The 19,702-nt window shown below is 48.3% G+C and overlaps 1 protein-coding gene across 1 annotated transcript; it reads right to left on the bottom strand.

Moving 5' to 3' along the window:
* Positions 1-104: 104 nt before the first annotated feature.
* On the bottom strand, positions 105-19,600 carry LOC306697816 (zinc finger MIZ domain-containing protein 2-like). The gene is given in 23 exon segments (XM_079161880.1): positions 105-1,166; positions 1,500-1,697; positions 2,205-2,288; positions 2,290-2,378; positions 2,952-3,223; positions 3,324-3,392; positions 3,473-3,540; positions 3,693-3,850; positions 7,477-7,582; positions 7,674-7,805; positions 8,414-8,492; positions 8,666-8,807; positions 10,183-10,372; positions 11,273-11,362; positions 11,454-11,572; positions 12,060-12,219; positions 12,348-12,671; positions 13,363-13,519; positions 13,815-14,038; positions 14,137-14,251; positions 14,531-14,624; positions 19,149-19,254; positions 19,462-19,600. Coding segments are annotated over 21 exon segments (2,937 nt in total). The 5' UTR covers positions 14,581-14,624; positions 19,149-19,254; positions 19,462-19,600; the 3' UTR covers positions 105-1,055.
* Between the last annotated feature and the right edge of the window lie 102 nt (positions 19,601-19,702).

Genomic DNA, 19,702 nt, shown 5'->3' with positions numbered 1-19,702 from the left:
GGAAGCAAAGGATAGAGGAGAGGAGACAAGGAAACAGTGGACCGGATCATGTTTATCAGGATCCTGGTTTTCTATCAGATGTGATGACATCACGGGACAGGAAGTTGTGTTTGGACTCTTTAAATTAGAATCACGTTTATTATGAAGGCAGAAGAAGAAAGAGACACAACGAACTTCCTCTGAACTCACAGACTGTAGAAGAAGAAGAAGAAGCTTCACGATGAACTTTAGTCTCATTCACACAAGAGAAGAAGAAGAACTAAACACCACAGAGACAGTCCTGCTGAGGACCTGGTCTCTGATTGGTCCTCCTGTCTCTGAGGACCTGGTCTCTGATTGGTCCTCCTGTCTCTGAGGACCTGGTCTCTGATTGGTCCTCCTGTCTCTTGAGGACCTGGTCTCTGATTGGTCCTCCTGTCTCTGAGGACCTGGTCTCTGATTGGTCCTCCTGTCTCTGAGGACCTGGTCTCTGATTGGTCCTCCTGTCTCTGAGGACCTGGTCTCTGATTGGTCCTCCTGTCTCTGAGGACCTGGTCTCTGATTGGTCCTTGTGCAGAGAGACAAACGTGAGAGAAGTCTTTTGGACTGTTTAGGTCGGAGACGTCCTCTGATGAACGACTCGTTTCCATGCAACGGGTTGTTGTTGTTGTTGTTGTTGTTTCCACATAATGTCACATGTGTGAAAGATTAATAACGGGTTTAAAATCAAACCTTAATAATAATAATAATAATAATAGAGACGCTGTGGCTGAGTGTCAACTTTCTTTAAAGCTCATCTTCACGTTTAAAACTACAAATCCCATCATCCTCCTGCCGGCCCTCTGATGTGATGTTTGACGGCTCGTCTGCTGATAAAACCTGTGAGCGGCGAGGAAACCAGGAAACAAGGAAACCAGGAGGAAACGAAGGACGAAGCATCCGAAAACATTTCAGAGGATTAAAAAAACAATAAAATAGTCTGAAGTTGAAGAGTTCTCTTCTTTAAAAAGTCTGATTCTTCTCATCGTCCACCAGTTCATATCTTACAGTGTGTGTGTGTGTGTGTGTGTGTGTGTTCAGTTGTTCTCAAACAGCGACAGCAGGTCGTCGTTGTTGTTGTTGTTCGGGAGGTCCGGGGGTCCGAGGTACGACAGCAACTCGTCTGGGTTGGTCAACTCCGGAAGCAACTTCACCAACAAACAAACAAACAAACAGACCGGTGAGTTATAAACACGTGTTCAACAAACTAACGACTCGTTCTACAACGAACAGCTGATCTCAGGCTGCTGTTCAAACGCATGACGTCATACGTTCAAACGCATGACGTCATACGTTCAAACGCATGACGTCATACGTTCAAACGCATGACGTCATACGTTCAAACGCATGACGTCATACGTTCAAACACATGATGTCATATATGACATTACATATGACGTCATACTTTTATATTTAAATATACACTGATTATTCATGTGTTCATCTCCGTATATAAATGTATATTTATATGATCATATTACGTCTAGAGACGGTTCAGTATTATCCGTCGCCCCCCCGAGACCGAAGGAGCCATCGCCATGGAGACGGGGGTTCTGGTTGCTACGCTGCATCATCATGTTGCCCCCCCCCATCTGGGGGTTGCCGTGGAGACCCTGCGACTGCTGCTGGGAGAGAGGAGCACCATGGGAAGTGGAGTCCAGACGGCCCGAGAGAGACATCTGTGGAGGAGGAGGGGAGGAGAGGAAGGAAGGAAGGAGAGGAGGCAAGGAAACAGGAGAAGGAAGGAAGGAAGGAAAGAAGAGGAAGGGAGGAAAGGAAAGAGAAGAGGAAAGGAGAGGAGGAACGGAGGGAGAGGAGGGGAGGAGAGGAAAGGAAAGAAAGGAGGGAGAGGAGGCAAGGAAACAGGAGAAGGAAGGAAGGAAAGGAAAGAGGAGAGGAGGGGAGGAGAGGAAGGAAGGAAGGAAGGGAAAGGAGAGGAAGAACAGAAGAAAGTAGAGAGAAGAGGCAAGGAAACAGGACAGGAAGGAAGGAAAGAAGGAAGCAAAGGAGAGAGGAGAGGATGCAAGAAAAAAGGAGATGAGAGGAAAGGTTTGAGGGCAGGATGTAAAAGAGAAGGAAACAAGAAAGAAGAGAGGAAGAGAAGAAGGACAGAGGAGAGGAAGGAAAGGAGGTGAACCGAGTGAACATTAATAATCACTAATACGACGATGAAGGTGTTAACGTACCTGTCCAGCCAGTGGGTGGGGGGGGGGTTTGTCGGGGGTGAGGAGGGCACTAGAGAGCTCAGACTGGTAGGAGAGAGGGGGGGGGGCCGGGGGAGGAGAAATCCCCCCCGACCCCCGGAGTCCCAGAACCAGTGAAGTCTGAGAAACCAGAGTGTTGACTGGGATAGGACGGAGCTGAGGGGACACACACACACACACACACACACACACACACACACACACACACACACACACACACACACACACACACACACACACACACACACACACACACACACACACACACACACACACACACACACACACACACACACACACACACACACACAGGTTATTGATCTCTTGTGTTAGCAGGACATCCTGAGACTCTAAGTCAGGGGTGTCAAACATACGGCCCGCGGGCCGGATCCGGCCCGCCACGTCATTTTATGTGGCCCGCGAATCTACCAGCAAAAAAAAAAAAAAATGGAAATCGCGCATGGCGGAGCTCCTCCCCGATCCGCGCGCACACACCTCCACCAGCGTATGTGGCAGCAGCAGCCCCCCCCCCCGCCGCCGACGACGAAGGAGCAGCAGCACCCCCCCCCCCCCCCCCCGCCGACGACGACGACGACGACGACGGAGCAGCAGCACCCCCCCCCCCCGCCGACAACCGGCCCTTTGGGGGCAACCATGATGCCGATGCGGCCCCAGAGCAACAATGAGTTTGACACCCCTGCTCTAAGTGGACCAGGAGGATCTGGTTACCTGGTCCCGGGTAGTCCCCCGCGCCACAGCTGCCCCCGCCCCCTGCAGGTAGGGGGGGGTAGGGCATCGGGGAGGAGGCGGCCGAGGAGGGGGCGGGGCCTAGCGATGCGATCATCTCCATGACGCTGGGCAGCACCATGTGACTCGGGCTGAGCGTCCTGCAGCGCTTCAGAACCGGACCGTCGGGGTCCTCCTTTATGTGGAGGTCCGGCTTCACCGGGACCGGCTTCCAGCTGCAGACCGGGTCGATGGTGATCTCCTCGTACTCAGAGCTGTGGGGGAGGGGGGGGGGGGGGGGTCAGTACAGGAAATGGCCCTTCAAAATAAAAGACTGACTATCAAAGTAAAGTCTGAATAAACGGAGTTTCTTACTTCTGAACGTAGATGAGGATTCCCAGCATGTATTGATCCACCTCCAGACCTTCTAACAGAGCCGTTTTACTGCACACACACACACACACAGGTTATAAAATACATAATAAATATGTTTTTATAGCTTATAAATAATAAGAGAGACGTACTTGCACACAGGACATCTCCATGTTCCTCTCTCACAGTTCAGCTGCAGGTACGACTCCAGATCAAAACACTAGAGACAGACAGGTAGAGAGTCAGACAGACAGACAGGTAGAGAGACAGACAGGTAGAGAGTCAGACAGACAGACAGACAGAGAGTCAGACAGACAGACAGGTAGAGAGTCAGACAGACAGACAGACAGACAGACGGAGGCCTCCTCTGACCTGTATGTGTCTACAGTCGTGGCCTCTGGCCGGCAGCTGGATGCGGCGGAAGGTGATGGGACACTTCAGCGAGACCCTGATGGCCGTCTGCTCCACGCCGTCCTCTCCGTTCAGACCGGGCGTCCCGGGAATCGAACCGCTGCTGAAGTTCCTCTTGACTGAGAAGAGTCGACGTGAGAACATCGAGGAATCAGAGACGTCGATTATTGATCGATGGGCTCAGCTTCAGTATCAATGTTTACATGTTTGTTTGTGACTCGGTTTATTGAAAAACAACAATAGAAGCAGAAGAAGGAGGAGAAGGAGGAGAAGCAGAAGGAGGAGAAGGAGGAGAAGCAGAAGCAGGAGAAGCAGGAGGAGGAGAAGCAGGAGAAGCAGAAGCAGGAGAAGGAGGAGAAGGAGGAGAAGGAGGAGAAGCAGAAGCAGAAGGAGGAGAAGCAGAAGCAGAAGGAGGAGAAGCAGAAGGAGGAGAAGCAGAAGCAGGAGGAGGAGGAGGAGAAGCAGGAGAAGGAGGAGAAGCAGAAGCAGCAGAAGGAGGAGAAGCAGGAGAAGCAGAAGCAGGAGAAGGAGGAGAAGCAGAAGCAGGAGAAGCAGGAGGAGGAGAAGCAGGAGAAGCAGAAGCAGGAGAAGGAGGAGAAGGAGGAGAAGGAGGAGAAGCAGAAGCAGAAGGAGGAGAAGCAGAAGCAGAAGGAGGAGAAGCAGAAGGAGGAGAAGCAGAAGCAGGAGGAGGAGGAGGAGAAGCAGGAGAAGGAGGAGAAGCAGAAGCAGCAGAAGGAGGAGAAGCAGGAGAAGCAGAAGCAGGAGAAGGAGGAGAAGCAGAAGCAGGAGAAGCAGGAGGAGGAGAAGAAGCAGAAGCAGCAGAAGGAGGAGAAGCAGGAGAAGCAGAAGCAGGAGAAGGAGGAGAAGCAGAAGCAGGAGAAGCAGGAGGAGGAGAAGAAGCAGAAGAAGGAGAAGCAGAAGCAGGAGGAGGAGGAGAAGCAGAAGCAGAAGGAGGAGAAGCAGAAGGAGGAGAAGCAGAAGCAGGAGGAGGAGGAGGAGAAGCAGGAGAAGGAGGAGAAGCAGAAGCAGCAGAAGGAGGAGAAGCAGGAGAAGCAGAAGCAGGAGAAGGAGGAGAAGCAGAAGCAGGAGAAGCAGGAGGAGGAGAAGAAGCAGAAGCAGCAGAAGGAGGAGAAGCAGGAGAAGCAGAAGCAGGAGAAGGAGGAGAAGCAGAAGCAGGAGAAGCAGGAGGAGGAGAAGAAGCAGAAGAAGGAGAAGCAGAAGCAGGAGGAGGAGGAGAAGCAGAAGCAGGAGAAGGAGGAGAAGCAGGAGAAGGAGAAGGAGGAGAAGCAGAAGCAGAAGGAGGAGAAGCAGAAGCAGAAGGAGGAGAAGCAGAAGCAGGAGAAGGAGGAGAAGCAGGAGAAGGAGGAGAAGCAGAAGCAGAAGGAGGAGAAGCAGAAGCAGGAGGAGAAGCAGAAGAAGGAGGAGAAGGAGGAGAAGCAGGAGAAGGAGGAGAAGCAGAAGCAGCAGAAGGAGGAGAAGCAGGAGAAGCAGAAGCAGGAGAAGGAGGAGAAGCAGAAGCAGGAGAAGCAGGAGGAGGAGAAGAAGCAGAAGAAGGAGAAGCAGAAGCAGAAGGAGGAGAAGCAGAAGCAGGAGAAGGAGGAGAAGCAGGAGAAGGAGGAGAAGGAGGAGAAGCAGAAGCAGAAGGAGGAGAAGCAGAAGCAGGAGGAGAAGCAGAAGCAGGAGAAGGAGGAGAAGCAGAAGCAGCAGAAGGAGGAGAAGCAGGAGAAGGAGGAGAAGCAGGAGAAGGAGGAGAAGCAGAAGCAGGAGAAGGAGGAGAAGCAGGAGAAGGAGGAGAAGCAGAAGCAGGAGAAGCAGGAGGAGGAGAAGCAGAAGCAGGAGAAGCAGGAGGAGGAGGAGAAGCAGAAGCAGGAGAAGCAGAAGCAGGAGAAGGAGGAGAAGCAGAAGCAGGAGAAGCAGGAGGAGGAGAAGCAGAAGCAGGAGAAGGAGGAGAAGCAGGAGAAGCAGAAGCAGGAGAAGCAGGAGGAGGAGAAGCAGGAGAAGCAGAAGCAGGAGAAGGAGGAGAAGCAGAAGCAGGAGAAGCAGGAGGAGGAGAAGCAGGAGAAGCAGAAGCAGGAGAAGGAGGAGAAGGAGGAGAAGCAGAAGCAGAAGGAGGAGAAGCAGAAGCAGAAGGAGGAGAAGCAGAAGGAGGAGAAGCAGAAGCAGGAGGAGGAGGAGGAGGAGAAGCAGGAGAAGGAGGAGAAGCAGAAGCAGCAGAAGGAGGAGAAGCAGGAGAAGCAGAAGCAGGAGAAGGAGGAGAAGCAGAAGCAGGAGAAGCAGGAGGAGGAGAAGAAGCAGAAGCAGCAGAAGGAGGAGAAGCAGGAGAAGCAGAAGCAGGAGAAGGAGGAGAAGCAGAAGCAGGAGAAGCAGGAGGAGGAGAAGAAGCAGAAGAAGGAGAAGCAGAAGCAGGAGGAGGAGGAGAAGCAGAAGCAGAAGGAGGAGAAGCAGAAGGGGGAGAAGCAGAAGCAGGAGGAGGAGGAGGAGAAGCAGGAGAAGGAGGAGAAGCAGAAGCAGCAGAAGGAGGAGAAGCAGGAGAAGCAGAAGCAGGAGAAGGAGGAGAAGCAGAAGCAGGAGAAGCAGGAGGAGGAGAAGAAGCAGAAGCAGCAGAAGGAGGAGAAGCAGAAGCAGAAGCAGGAGAAGGAGGAGAAGCAGAAGCAGGAGAAGCAGGAGGAGGAGAAGAAGCAGAAGAAGGAGAAGCAGAAGCAGGAGGAGGAGGAGAAGCAGAAGCAGGAGAAGGAGGAGAAGCAGGAGAAGGAGAAGGAGGAGAAGCAGAAGCAGAAGGAGGAGAAGCAGAAGCAGAAGGAGGAGAAGCAGAAGCAGGAGAAGGAGGAGAAGCAGGAGAAGGAGGAGAAGCAGAAGCAGAAGCAGGAGAAGCAGAAGCAGGAGGAGAAGCAGAAGAAGGAGGAGAAGGAGGAGAAGCAGGAGAAGGAGGAGAAGCAGAAGCAGCAGAAGGAGGAGAAGCAGGAGAAGCAGAAGCAGGAGAAGGAGGAGAAGCAGAAGCAGGAGAAGCAGGAGGAGGAGAAGAAGCAGAAGAAGGAGAAGCAGAAGCAGAAGGAGGAGAAGCAGAAGCAGGAGAAGGAGGAGAAGCAGGAGAAGGAGGAGAAGCAGGAGAAGGAGGAGAAGGAGGAGAAGCAGAAGCAGAAGGAGGAGAAGCAGAAGCAGGAGGAGAAGCAGAAGCAGGAGAAGGAGGAGAAGCAGAAGCAGCAGAAGGAGGAGAAGCAGGAGAAGGAGGAGAAGCAGGAGAAGGAGGAGAAGCAGAAGCAGGAGAAGGAGGAGAAGCAGGAGAAGGAGGAGAAGCAGAAGCAGGAGAAGCAGGAGGAGGAGAAGCAGAAGCAGGAGAAGCAGGAGGAGGAGGAGAAGCAGAAGCAGGAGAAGGAGGAGGAGGAGAAGCAGAAGCAGGAGAAGGAGGAGAAGCAGGAGAAGCAGAAGCAGGAGAAGGAGGAGAAGCAGGAGAAGGAGGAGAAGGAGGAGAAGCAGAAGCAGAAGGAGGAGAAGCAGAAGCAGAAGGAGGAGAAGCAGAAGCAGGAGAAGGAGGAGAAGCAGAAGCAGCAGAAGGAGGAGAAGCAGGAGAAGGAGGAGAAGCAGAAGCAGGAGAAGGAGGAGAAGCAGAAGCAGGAGAAGGAGGAGAAGCAGAAGCAGGAGAAGGAGGAGAAGCAGGAGAAGGAGGAGAAGCAGAAGCAGCAGAAGGAGGAGAAGCAGGAGAAGGAGGAGAAGCAGAAGCAGGAGAAGGAGGAGAGGTTCTACTGACTCTTGGTGACACAGTGCTCTGCAGGCAGCAGCCTCTTCTTCATCAGACCCTGAAGCACCGACCGGACCGATGGACGGTGGACCAGCTGGAGGACGAACAGGTGAGACTGCAGAGAGACAGACGGGTGGGTTAAGGTGAACTCACCTGAGCGGGTCCTCCTCCGGTAACACAGCTGAGACAGTGAGAGAGTTTCTTACGCAGCAACAGGCGGTGACGGTGATCTGGATGGTGTTCCTGCCCGGCTGACACACCTGCTTCAGGTACAAAGGCTTGTGGGAAGTTTTGTTGTCGCCTCGCTCGATGGTGAGAGGAGTCGCGTTCACGCTCACCTGAGGAGGTGGAGAAGGAGGAAGAGGAGGAGAAGGAAGAGTACATTGAGTCCACGCCTGTTGCATCATCTACTGTTACTCAGTTATACAGGACTGTCTCAGAAAATTAGAATATTGTGATAATCCCCATACGTGTGATTTAGTTTACTGAACCAAGCTGAGTGTTTTTCAAGGCTCAGGAAACCCTTGCAGGTGTTTCGAGTTAATTAGACGATTCAAGTGATTAGTTGAATACCCTACTAGTATACTTTTTCATGATATTCTAATATTTAGAGATAGGATATTTGAGTTTTCTTAAGCTGTAAGCCATAATCAGCAATATTAAAAGAATAAAAGGCTTGCAATATTTCAGTTGATTTGTAATGAATCCAGAATGTATGACATTTTTGTTTTTTTAATTGCATTACACAAAATAAAGAACTTTATCACAATATTCTAATTTTCTGAGACAGTCCTGTATTAGGTTTGTTTGTGACTCGGTTTATTGAAAATAACAAGAAAGAAGAAGACGAAGCAGGAGGAGACGAAGAAGAAGGACAAGGAGTAGACAAAAAAGACAAAAGACGAGGAGGAGGAGGAGGAGACGAAGATGAAGAAGGAGGTCAGACCTGGACTGAGGCGGGCCAGTTAGTGTTCATCTGTCGATCCTCGTGGTGGTAACACTTAAACTGGAGCTCCAGGTCCGGTCTGAGAGACACAAACAAACAGTTATTGATCCTTAAAAACAAACCGTGACGTTTTATTTATTTATTTATTTGTTCACTGAGCAGAGCCTGAAGGCATCATGATGTAACTGAAGTGAACCTCCGTTGGTTAGCCGTTAGCAGTGCTGCTAACGTGACTAGCTCGTCACTGTGTACCTCAGGATGAGTGTTTTGTAGACGGAGTCTCTCAGCTGGAAGACGTGGTTGCTGACGGCCAGGTTGTGCTCTAATCTGAAGGGCTCTAGGACCACGCCGTCACGCACCGGGAAGGTCAGCCGCAGGTCGTCGCTAGGGTTACCTGTTAACAGGAAGTCATCACAGGTCAGACACCTGCACACTGCGACATCATCACCATCGTCACCATCAATAATGCGATTATTTCAACGTTAACGATGAGATTATTTCAACGTTAATAATGAGATTATTTCAACGTTAATGAGATTATTTCAACGTTAATAATGAGATTATTTCAACGTTAATGAGATTATTTCAACGTTAATAATGAGATTATTTCAACGTTAATGAGATTATTTCAACGTTAACAATGAGATTATTTCAACGTTAACAATGAGATTATTTCAACGTTAACAATGAGATTATTTCAACGTTAACAATGAGATTATTTCAACGTTAACAATGAGATTATTTCAACGTTAATAATGAGATTATTTCAACGTTAATGAGATTATTTCAACGTTAACAATGAGATTATTTCAACGTTAATGAGATTATTTCAACGTTAACAATGAGATTATTTCAACGTTAACAATGAGATTATTTCAACGTTAACAATGAGATTATTTCAACGTTAATAATGAGATTATTTCAACGTTAATAATGAGATTATTTCAACGTTAATAATGAGATTATTTCAACGTTAACAATGAGATTATTTCAACGTTAATAATGAGATTATTTCAACGTTAATGAGATTATTTCAACGTTAATGAGATTATTTCAACTTTACCAATGAGATTATTTCAACGTTAGGGATTATTTCAACTTTAACAATGAGATTATTTCAACGTTATTGAGATTATTTCAACGTTAATAATGAGATTATTTCAACGTTAACAATGAGATTATTTCAACGTTAACAATGAGATTATTTCAATGTTAACAATGAGATTATTTCAACGTTAACAATGAGATTATTTCAATGTTAATAATGAGATTATTTCAACGTTAACAATGAGATTATTTCAATGTTAATAATGAGATTATTTCAACGTTAATGAGATTATTTCAACGTTAATGAGATTATTTCAACGTTAATAATGAGATTATTTCAACGTTAATAATGAGATTATTTCAATGTTAATAATGAGATTATTTCAACGTTAATGAGATTATTTCAACGTTAACAATGAAATTATTTCAACGTTAATGAGATTATTTCAACGTTAATGAGATTATTTCAACGTTAATAATGAGATTATTTCAACGTTAACAATGAGATTATTTCAACGTTAACAATGAGATTATTTCAATGTTAACAATGAGATTATTTCAATGTTAACAATGAGATTATTTCAACGTTAACAATGAGATTATTTCAACGTTAACAATGAGATTATTTCTACGTTAATAAATCTGATTATTTCAGTAATTCAGGCCGTGACTTGTACTATGATGACAGAAGTGTGCGTTAACATAAGTGTGTGTGTTCGTACCTGAAGGGGGGGGCGGTGGAAGGCCGGCCATGTTGGGTTTGATGTCAGGCAGGAAGGAAGAGGGCGGCGGCTTGACGTCACTGTTGCCTGGCGACATGTAGGGCGGGGCCATGGAGCTGCTGGGGGTGATGGGGGGGGTCGGGTTTCCAGGACCTGGAGAGGAGGGGTAACCTGGCAACCCTCGACCGGGCTGAGACACAGAGAAAGGAACTTATTTTATTCTTATTGTCACAGAGTCACAGTTTGAATGATTCACCCTCAAAGACTCTCACAGACCACCACAGACCACCACAGACCCTCACAAACCACCAGACCCTCAAAGACCCTCAAAGACCCTCACAAACCACCACAGACCCTCAAAGACCCTCAAAGACTCTCACAGACCACCACAGACCCTCACAGACCACCACAGACCCTCACAGACCCTCTCAGACCACCAAAGACCCTCACACCACCACAGACCCTCACAAACCACCACAGACCCTCAAAGACTCTCACAGACCACCACAGACCCTCACAGACCCTCAAAGACCCTCACAAACCACCACAGACCCTCAAAGACTCTCAAAGACTCTCACAGACCCTCACAGACCCTCAAAGACCCTCACAAACCACCACAGACCTCACACATCTAGGACTGTTAACACTGAACATTAAACATACATGTTATCTTATTTTATAGTAACATTTTATTATACTCTCTTACATTTATGTTAATGCAGTACTTTGCCCATATTTGTATTTCCTTAATATGTTTGTTTATTATTATTAGTATTTATTGGAAGCAGCAAAATATCAAGACAAATTCTTTTAATGTGAATAAATACTTTAGGTTTGACAGCTGCATGAAGGTCAGTCAGTCTAAATATAATCAATAACGTTAGTACTTTTTTTTAATTTTAAGAAAATTTAAAAAACAACTAAAAACAAGAACAGCTGTAGTTTAGAGGTTAAATGAAGTACGGTTTAAAGTGTTCTTCGTGTTTTTCCAGGTTTCAGCACAAAAGAAAAACACATCATTCCCCTCAGAGATGTTGATGAGTAGAAGAAGAAAGTAGAAGTACACGAGAACACTCAGAGGTCACCTCACCCCAGACGGCTGGTTGAAGGAGCTGTAGACACCGGCGCCTCCTCCTGTCATGGCGTTCAGACCTCCTCCCTGACCGTTAAACTGCTCCTGCTGCACAAACAACAACAACAACACGTGTTGATGTTTACCTGCTTCTACCTTCTCATGTGTGTAAATACACAACACACATAGAGCTCCTCACCTTGTAGTACTGTGAGTTGGGTGGTCCTGATGGGGGGTACTGTGGGAGGGACATCTTATGGGTCTGGTAGGAGGGGGAGGAGCCAGAGCGCTGGGGGGCGGGGCCTGGACCTCCGGGACCTGAAGGTAAACAGACGGGAAAGACCACGAATTACACCTGAACTTTAAAAAGGAGCCAAGCTAACGGCTCCCCCCTGCTTCCAGTCTTTGTGCTAAGCTAAGCTAACATCTGACAGAGAACAAATACATTTATTTACTTAAATGCTATTCTGGCTTTTTCCCAATTATTAAGACTCCAGAGTTTTAACTGCTATCAAGTGATACTTTCGCTAAATTGTAATGAATATTTCTTATAACAATGGAAGACGCTTCCAGGTTCCTGAAGACATCAAGGACCTGTACGCTTCCAGGTTCCTGAGGACATCAAGGACCTGTACGCTTCCAGGTTCCTGAAGACATCAAGGACCTCTATGCTTCCAGGATCCTCCAGGACCTCTACTGGGAGGGAAGCTCCTCCCCCTCTCAGGTGCATCTCACAGCGAATAATCACAAGTGATCCCACATTGTGTTAAAGTGCATTAAAGTGCTGAACCTGCAGACATCTCACCTGGATGGTACTGCATGTTGGGGTTGGAGTACGGACCGTGACCGCCGTGACCACCTCCACCTGAACCGGGAATTGAACCGCCGGCGCCACCGGGACCCGACATCACGTTCACGCTGGGACCAACGGGAACGCCGTACTGCTGAGACATTCCTGGGAAAGACTGAGGACGAAGGAGACGAACACAGAGGAAGAATTCTAATGTGATCTAAAACGAATAAACTCTATTGTAGACCCAATAAAACCAGGTGGAGGTGGACGTGGATCAGCGTGGCCCCTTCAGACTCTCACCTCAGAGTTGTAGGGCCGTTTCAGGCCCTGTGGGGGCCTCAGGTGGCCCTGCTGTGGTCCAGGGCCGTAGTTAGGGTGCTGAGGGTGTTGTGGGTGCTGTGGGTGTTGTGGGTGCTGTGGGTGCTGAGGGTGCTGAGGGTGCTGTGGGTGCTGAGGGTGCTGAGGGACCCTCTGGGGGCCCCCTCCAGGTCCATACATGTGGCCCATTGAGGGAGGGCCCCTGCTAGGTCCAGGCCCGGGGCCCATACCTCCGGGGGCCATGCCAGGGGGGCCGCGGGGGCCGGAGTGGGCCATGAACTGGTTGCTGTAGGCCGGACCTCCCATCTGATACGAAAACACAACGAGGCTCAGTGTCAGCTGATTAAACACTTAAAGTTTAAAAAAACCTTAAAGGCGGAACAAGAACTCAGAACGTTTTGCTCACATCACAACACGTTCTATCACAGCTAGAACCGTTATTTACAGAACAACCCTGATAATAAGATCTAGCGGAGGTCGACCACACGACCACGTCTCCATTTTAAAACGCAGATCTTTTGTGACGTTTACACCGAAAACGGACACGTTTGAGAACTCCGGGGTCACCTCCGAGTGTGGACGGTCGTAAACGCACACGTCCACACACGACGACGTAGACGCCCGCGTTCACTACTTGATTGGTTCTTAGCGACGATTCGTCACGTCGTTTGATAACTAACTATTGAGAAGTTCACACAGAAACTGTAAAGGAAGAAACACATAATGCGCTCAAGTACGAGTGAGACTTCAGAAAAAATCCCCTTCAAAACAAAAGCACCAGATTTCTCTTTTCTTTCAGGCAAAGGCCCGCGACCCACTGAAAACGGGCCCAGTTGAGAATCACTGGTTCTAAGAATAAAATATAAAACTTCTTATTTGTTGTTTCCACATCACAACTTAAAGCTCCCGAACACACCGAAGTCTGAGGAACGACTTCCCAAACGGGACCTGAATGCACCATAGAACACCTGAAGCCCCCCCCCCCCCCCCCCCTCACCTGTCCGTAGTTCATCTCCTGGTTTTGTTTCTCCTGGATGGCGGCGACGGTTGCCGTGGCGGTGGCTGTTGCGGTGGCGGCGGCGGCGGCGACGGCGGCGGCGGCAGCGGCCTGAGTGAAGTCAGAACCTCTGGATCCGCCGGCGTTCGACGGGTAACTGAGAATCATTGTAGTGTTAAAATGATTCTGTGTGAGACCACGTGAGGTGAACACTTTAATCTCATTGTTCTCCGCTGGAACTCACCACTAAAGATACAAGTCATTGTTTCGAATGTGACGCACGAAAATAATGTTTACACATCTAAAAAGTAAAATGAATAAATACTGTTTGCTTTGGTATTTTTCTGGCATGTTTTGAAGAAGTTAAACATCAAGGTGGTGTAAAATACAATATTACAGTAACAAGACAAAACCACCAAACTAAAGCACTAAAGCAGAGAAGAGGACCAGACCTGCTGGAGTACCCCCCCGGTCCTCCTCCGTAGCCCCCGGTGGTGCGGCCGTACATGCCCTGGTTCATGTAGCCTTTGCTGGGTTCCCCGTAGCCCTGCTGACCCATGTAGCCTCCGGGCCCTCCGGACATGCCCGGGCCCCCGGGGCCCTGCATCATGGGGCCCTGCATCATGGGGCCCCCTCCTTGGTTGGCTCCGGGCCCCATCACCCCTCCACCCATTCCCTGACGGACACACAGTAACACACACGTCTGTTTCAACAGTTCAACGGAACTCAATGAAGAGTTTATCAGTCCATGCTTCCTGGTTGGTGATGTCATACCTGGCTGGCCGAGGGATTGGTCACTCCCCAGACGGTGGTTACCACGGAGAGGGATCCTGTGGGCTGATTGGTGGGCTGCTGCCAGCTGGAGGGGTCGTAGGGGTACGAACCCTCACTACACACACACACACACACACACACACACACACACACACACACACACACACACACACACACACACACACACACACACACACACACACACACACACACACACACACACACACACACACACACACAGAGAGAGAATTATATTATTAAATATTATAATTAAGACTTTGATAAGAGATCAATCGATTCAATCAGTATCAGAAGTACACGTGTGTGTGTGTGTGTGTGTGTGTGTGTGTGTGTGTGTGTGTGTGTGTGTGTGTGTGTGTGTGTGTGTGTGTACCTGTGTGGGTTGTTGCCCAGTCCACCCTTCATCTGGTTCAGAGGGTTCATGGTGGGGGGTGGTGGGGGGGGGGCACAGACAGAGAGACAAACTCCTGGAGAGACAGACAGACAGATAGTGGATTAATTATCTGAACTACATTTCCCATCATGCCGCAAAAGGAATAGAAAAAAAAAAAAACACTGATAATCTGTTATTGTTGTGATTTCTGCCAAACTACATTGAAAAAACATTTCATATTTGAAGATGCACCAAGAATACAATACCCACAATGCATTGTGGGACGATCAGATCAGAGTTCACTTCTTTTACAATCACTGTAATCATCTGATGCTTACTTTGATTATTTGATTATGGATCATTTTACATTTATATTTTACTCTATAAAATGAGGAAATGTTTTCAGATTAAACCAACGGACTAAATATCCAAAGTTTATCTGCGCTACCCGCTCAGGTACTCTGATCACTACCCGCTCAAGTACTCTGTTCACTACCCGCTCAAGTACTCTGTTCACTACCCGCTCAAGTACTCTGTTCACTACCCGCTCAAGTACTCTGATCACTACCCGCTCAGGTACTCTGTTCTCTACCTGCTCAGGTACTCTGTTCACTACCCGCTCAGGTACTCTGTTCTCTACCCGCTCAGGTACTCTGTTCACTACCCGCTCAGGTACTCTGTTCTCTACCCGCTCAGGTATTCTGTTCACTACCCGCTCAGGTACTCTGTTCTCTACCCGCTCAGGTACTCTGTTCACTACCCGTTCAGGTACTCTGTTCTCTACCCGTTCAGGTACTCTGTTCTCTACCCGCTCAGGTACTCTGTTCACTACCCGCTCAGGTACTCTGTTCTCTACCCGTTCAGGTACTCTGTTCTCTACCCGTTCAGGTACTCTGTTCTCTACCCGCTCAGGTACTCTGTTCTCTACCCGCTCAGGTACTCTGTTCACTACCCGTTCATGTACTCTGTTCACTACCCGTTCATGTACTCTGTTCACTACCCGCTTAGGTACTCTGTTCACTACCCGCTCAGGTACTCTGTTCACTACCCGTTCAGGTACTCTGTTCACTACCCGTTCAGGTACTCTGTTAACTACCCGTTCAGGTACTCTGTTCACTACCCGTTCAGGTACTCTGTTCACTACCCGTTCAGGTACTCTGTTCTCTACCTGCTCAGGTACTCTGTTCACTACCTGTTCAGGTACTCTGTTCACTACCTGCTCAGGTACTCTGTTCTTTACCTGCTCAGGTACTCTGTTCACTACCTGTTCAGGTACTCTGTTCACTACCTGCTCAGGTACTCTGTTCACTACCTGTTCAGGTACTCTGTTCTCTACCCGCTCAGGTACTCTGTTCACTACCCGCTCAGGTACTCTGTTCACTACCCGCTCAGGTACTCTGTTCTCTACCCGCTCAGGTACTCTGTTCACTACCCGTTCAGGTACTCTGTTCTCTACCCGCTCAGGTACTCTGTTCACTACCTGTTCAGGTACTCTGTTCACTACCTGTTCAGGTACTCTGTTCACTACCTGCTCAGGTACTCTGTTCACTACCTGTTCAGGTACTCTGTTCTCTACCTGTTCAGGTACTCTGTTCACTACCTGCTCAGGTACTCTGTTCACTACCTGTTCAGGTACTCTGTTCTCTACCCGCTCAGGTACTCTGTTCACTACCCGCTCAGGTACTCTGTTCACTACCCGCTCAGGTACTCTGTTCTCTACCCGCTCAGGTACTCTGTTCACTACCCGTTCAGGTACTCTGTTCTCTACCCGCTCAGGTACTCTGTTCACTACCCGGTCAGGTACTCTGTTCTCTACCCGTTCAGGTACTCTGTTCTCTACCCGTTCAGGTACTCTGTTCTCTACCCGTTCAGGTACTCTGTTCTCTACCCGCTCAGGTACTCTGTTCACTACCCGCTCAGGTACTCTGTTCTCTACCCGTTCAGGTACTCTGTTCACTACCCGCTCAGGTACTCTGTTCTCTACCCGTTCAGGTACTCTGTTCTCTACCCGCTCAGGTACTCTGTTCTCTACCCGTTCAGGTACTCTGTTCACTACCCGTTCAGGTACTCTGTTAACTACCTGCTCAGGTACTCTGTTCACTACCTGCTCAGGTACTCTGTTCACTACCTGCTCAGGTACTCTGTTCTCTACCTGCTCAGGTACTCTGTTCACTACCTGCTCAGGTACTCTGTTCTCTACCTGCTCAGGTACTCTGTTCACTACCCGTTCAGGTACTCTGTTCTCTACCTGCTCAGGTACTCTGTTCACTACCTGTTCAGGTACTCTGTTCACTACCTGCTCAGGTACTCTGTTCTTTACCTGCTCAGGTACTCTGTTCTCTACCTGTTCAGGTACTCTGTTCACTACCTGCTCAGGTACTCTGTTCACTACCTGTTCAGGTACTCTGTTCTCTACCCGCTCAGGTACTCTGTTCACTACCCGCTCAGGTACTCTGTTCACTACCCGCTCAGGTACTCTGTTCTCTACCCGCTCAGGTACTCTGTTCACTACCCGTTCAGGTACTCTGTTCTCTACCCGCTCAGGTACTCTGTTCACTACCCGCTCAGGTACTCTGTTCTCTACCCGTTCAGGTACTCTGTTCTCTACCCGTTCAGGTACTCTGTTCTCTACCCGTTCAGGTACTCTGTTCTCTACCCGTTCAGGTACTCTGTTCACTACCCGTTCAGGTACTCTGTTAACTACCTGCTCAGGTACTCTGTTCACTACCTGCTCAGGTACTCTGTTCACTACCTGCTCAGGTACTCTGTTCACTACCTGCTCAGGTACTCTGTTCTCTACCTGCTCAGGTACTCTGTTCACTACCTGCTCAGGTACTCTGTTCTCTACCTGCTCAGGTACTCTGTTCACTACCTGTTCAGGTACTCTGTTAAATAACCAATAACTCGTTCATTTAAACTGTGATAAACATTCAGCTTCCAGATGATTCAACATTCCTGGATATAACTGTCATTAAACGCATCTTCACACTGTGATTTGGATGATTAAACATCGCAGTAAAGATCTCACAATACTGCAGTATTTACTTTGACTGAAGGATCAGAATACTTCAGGTGAAGGAGTACTGCGGTTTAAAGTACTTCACTTTTTAAATCGCGGATCAGTCTCATGTTTGACGACGAAACGTTTTGAATTCTTTCCTCCTCCTTAGCAGCAGCTGAGGCTCATGGGAATTGTAGTATTTAAAGACAGATGTATCAGAAACAAAGCGTAAATACTCCAAACAGGTGGTCAGAAAATAAAGATAGAAATGGAAACGTACATAACCAGGTTAAGTTCAGACTTCAGGTATTGGTGGTTGATGAAATCACCCTATCAGTAATATGGCCACTACTTGAGTATATTCACATGGAAGTATTAAAATGAATCGATTCCTCACCACTCTGGTTTATGTTTCTACGGTTTCAACATCAAAACAATCCAGAGTGATGCTTCTTCCTCCAATAACCAGAGGAAGCTGCTCACAGCGTGACTTATCTACGGCGCAGTCACTCTACCGGAGCTTTCGACCGGTACGATGACTGGTCTTCATCTTGGAAGTCTTCGGTGTCTCCGAGAGGAAGAGCCTGTATCAGTGCCGGGCGTGTCACCGCTGATAAAGGTCACATTTAATTGTCAGATTTGTGAATGGACTTTGGTTTTGACGCTCAGTACGAGACGGAAAAACAGGAAATATTCTACTTCACCAGGTGGAGCTGCACGCACTCTGTATACTACTCACCTCTATATATATATATATATATATATTATTTTTTAATAACACTTTTTGTATTTAATTTAGAATTAAATACCATTTTAGGGTATTTTGTTCAATACAAATTACACTTATATGTTTACACTTCTCAAAGACAGACTTTAGTAATATTATATTAAATCAAACTGTGTATTTAAGTGAATAAACTAAAGTCTGTCTGGCCTTCAAACTACCAACCTCACCTTCTCTGTTATAACGTTATGACTAACATATAAATAATCATAATAATAATAACAACAACGAGATAAACCGTTGTCGTTATCTCGTGCTTCGTGTCTCCGTCTCGTTGAAGAGAAAACCCTCAAGAACAAAATGAGAGAGTCAGAGGAGACATTTTGAGATTCCTTGTAGTGTTGCAACCAGGTAGTAAGCTAATGCTAACGAGCTAATGCTAACAATCTAACAAGACAGCTTCCCTGCTCTCACAGGGGAAATGAGGCTGTAGGTTAGCTCCGCTGTTAGCATTAGCATGCTAACGAGACGACAACAACCCACCACGTCTAAAACAAACAGACCACAATAACCCACCAAACACGGTCACGCAAGAGGACACGGAGTCCGACACTTCAATCGTCCGATATTGAGCGTCACATTTACCACGTTTGTTGAGAATATATCACTATTTTGACAGCAAGATAGCCGGTTAGCCTAGCTAGCTAGCACCAACGGGCTGTGACAATGGAATGCTACGAGGCTAAGGGTTAGCCTTCAGCTAGCTTTCTTCCTCCACAACACAAAACACTAATGTTTTGTGTTGGACCGGGCTGCTCCACACGGAGCAGCCCGGTCCGGGTTTCGATGCTCGGTACGTTCATGTTAGTTTAGATGATGGGAGTGTACCTCACCCACGGACCTCAACCCAGGAGTCGTGGGTTTAAGTCCCTGCCGCCGGCCTCTGCGTCTGAATATCCGGATACAGGAGGCGACACCATCCCCCGAAGCTCCAGGGTCCTTAAAGTAGAAATAAATAAAGAGTCTCACATCAACGACTGAGCGGCTCGGTCGGCTGGACTCTAACGGGAGATCCGCTGGGTTTCATCCGCACCGCTAGAGGTGGAGAAATCAGACAGACAGGAGGGGGGGGGGCAGGTCTGAGAGAGGGAGGGAGGGAGGGAGGGAGAGAGAGAGAGAGAGAGACAGAGAGCGAGAGATGCCTACATAGACTGGTCTCCTTCCCTGGTCTCCGTCCCTGGTCTCCTTCCTTGGTCTCCGGCCCTGGTCTCCTTCCCTTGTCTCCTTCCCTTGTCTCCTTCCCTGGTCTCCTTCCCTGGTCTCCGTCCCTGGTCTCCTTCCCTGGTCTCCTGACCTGGTCTCCTTCCCTTGTCTCCTTCCCTTGTCTCCTTCCCTGGTCTCCTTCCCTGGTCTCCGTCCCTGGTCTCCTTCCCTGGTCTCCGTCCCT

This window comes from Pholis gunnellus (genome assembly GCF_910591455.1).
Source record: "Pholis gunnellus genome assembly, chromosome: 6".
Classification (NCBI taxonomy): Eukaryota; Metazoa; Chordata; class Actinopteri; order Perciformes; family Pholidae; genus Pholis; species Pholis gunnellus.
The sequence above is the reverse complement of the archived record's forward strand: the minus strand, read 5'-3'. Positions and strand labels throughout refer to the sequence as shown.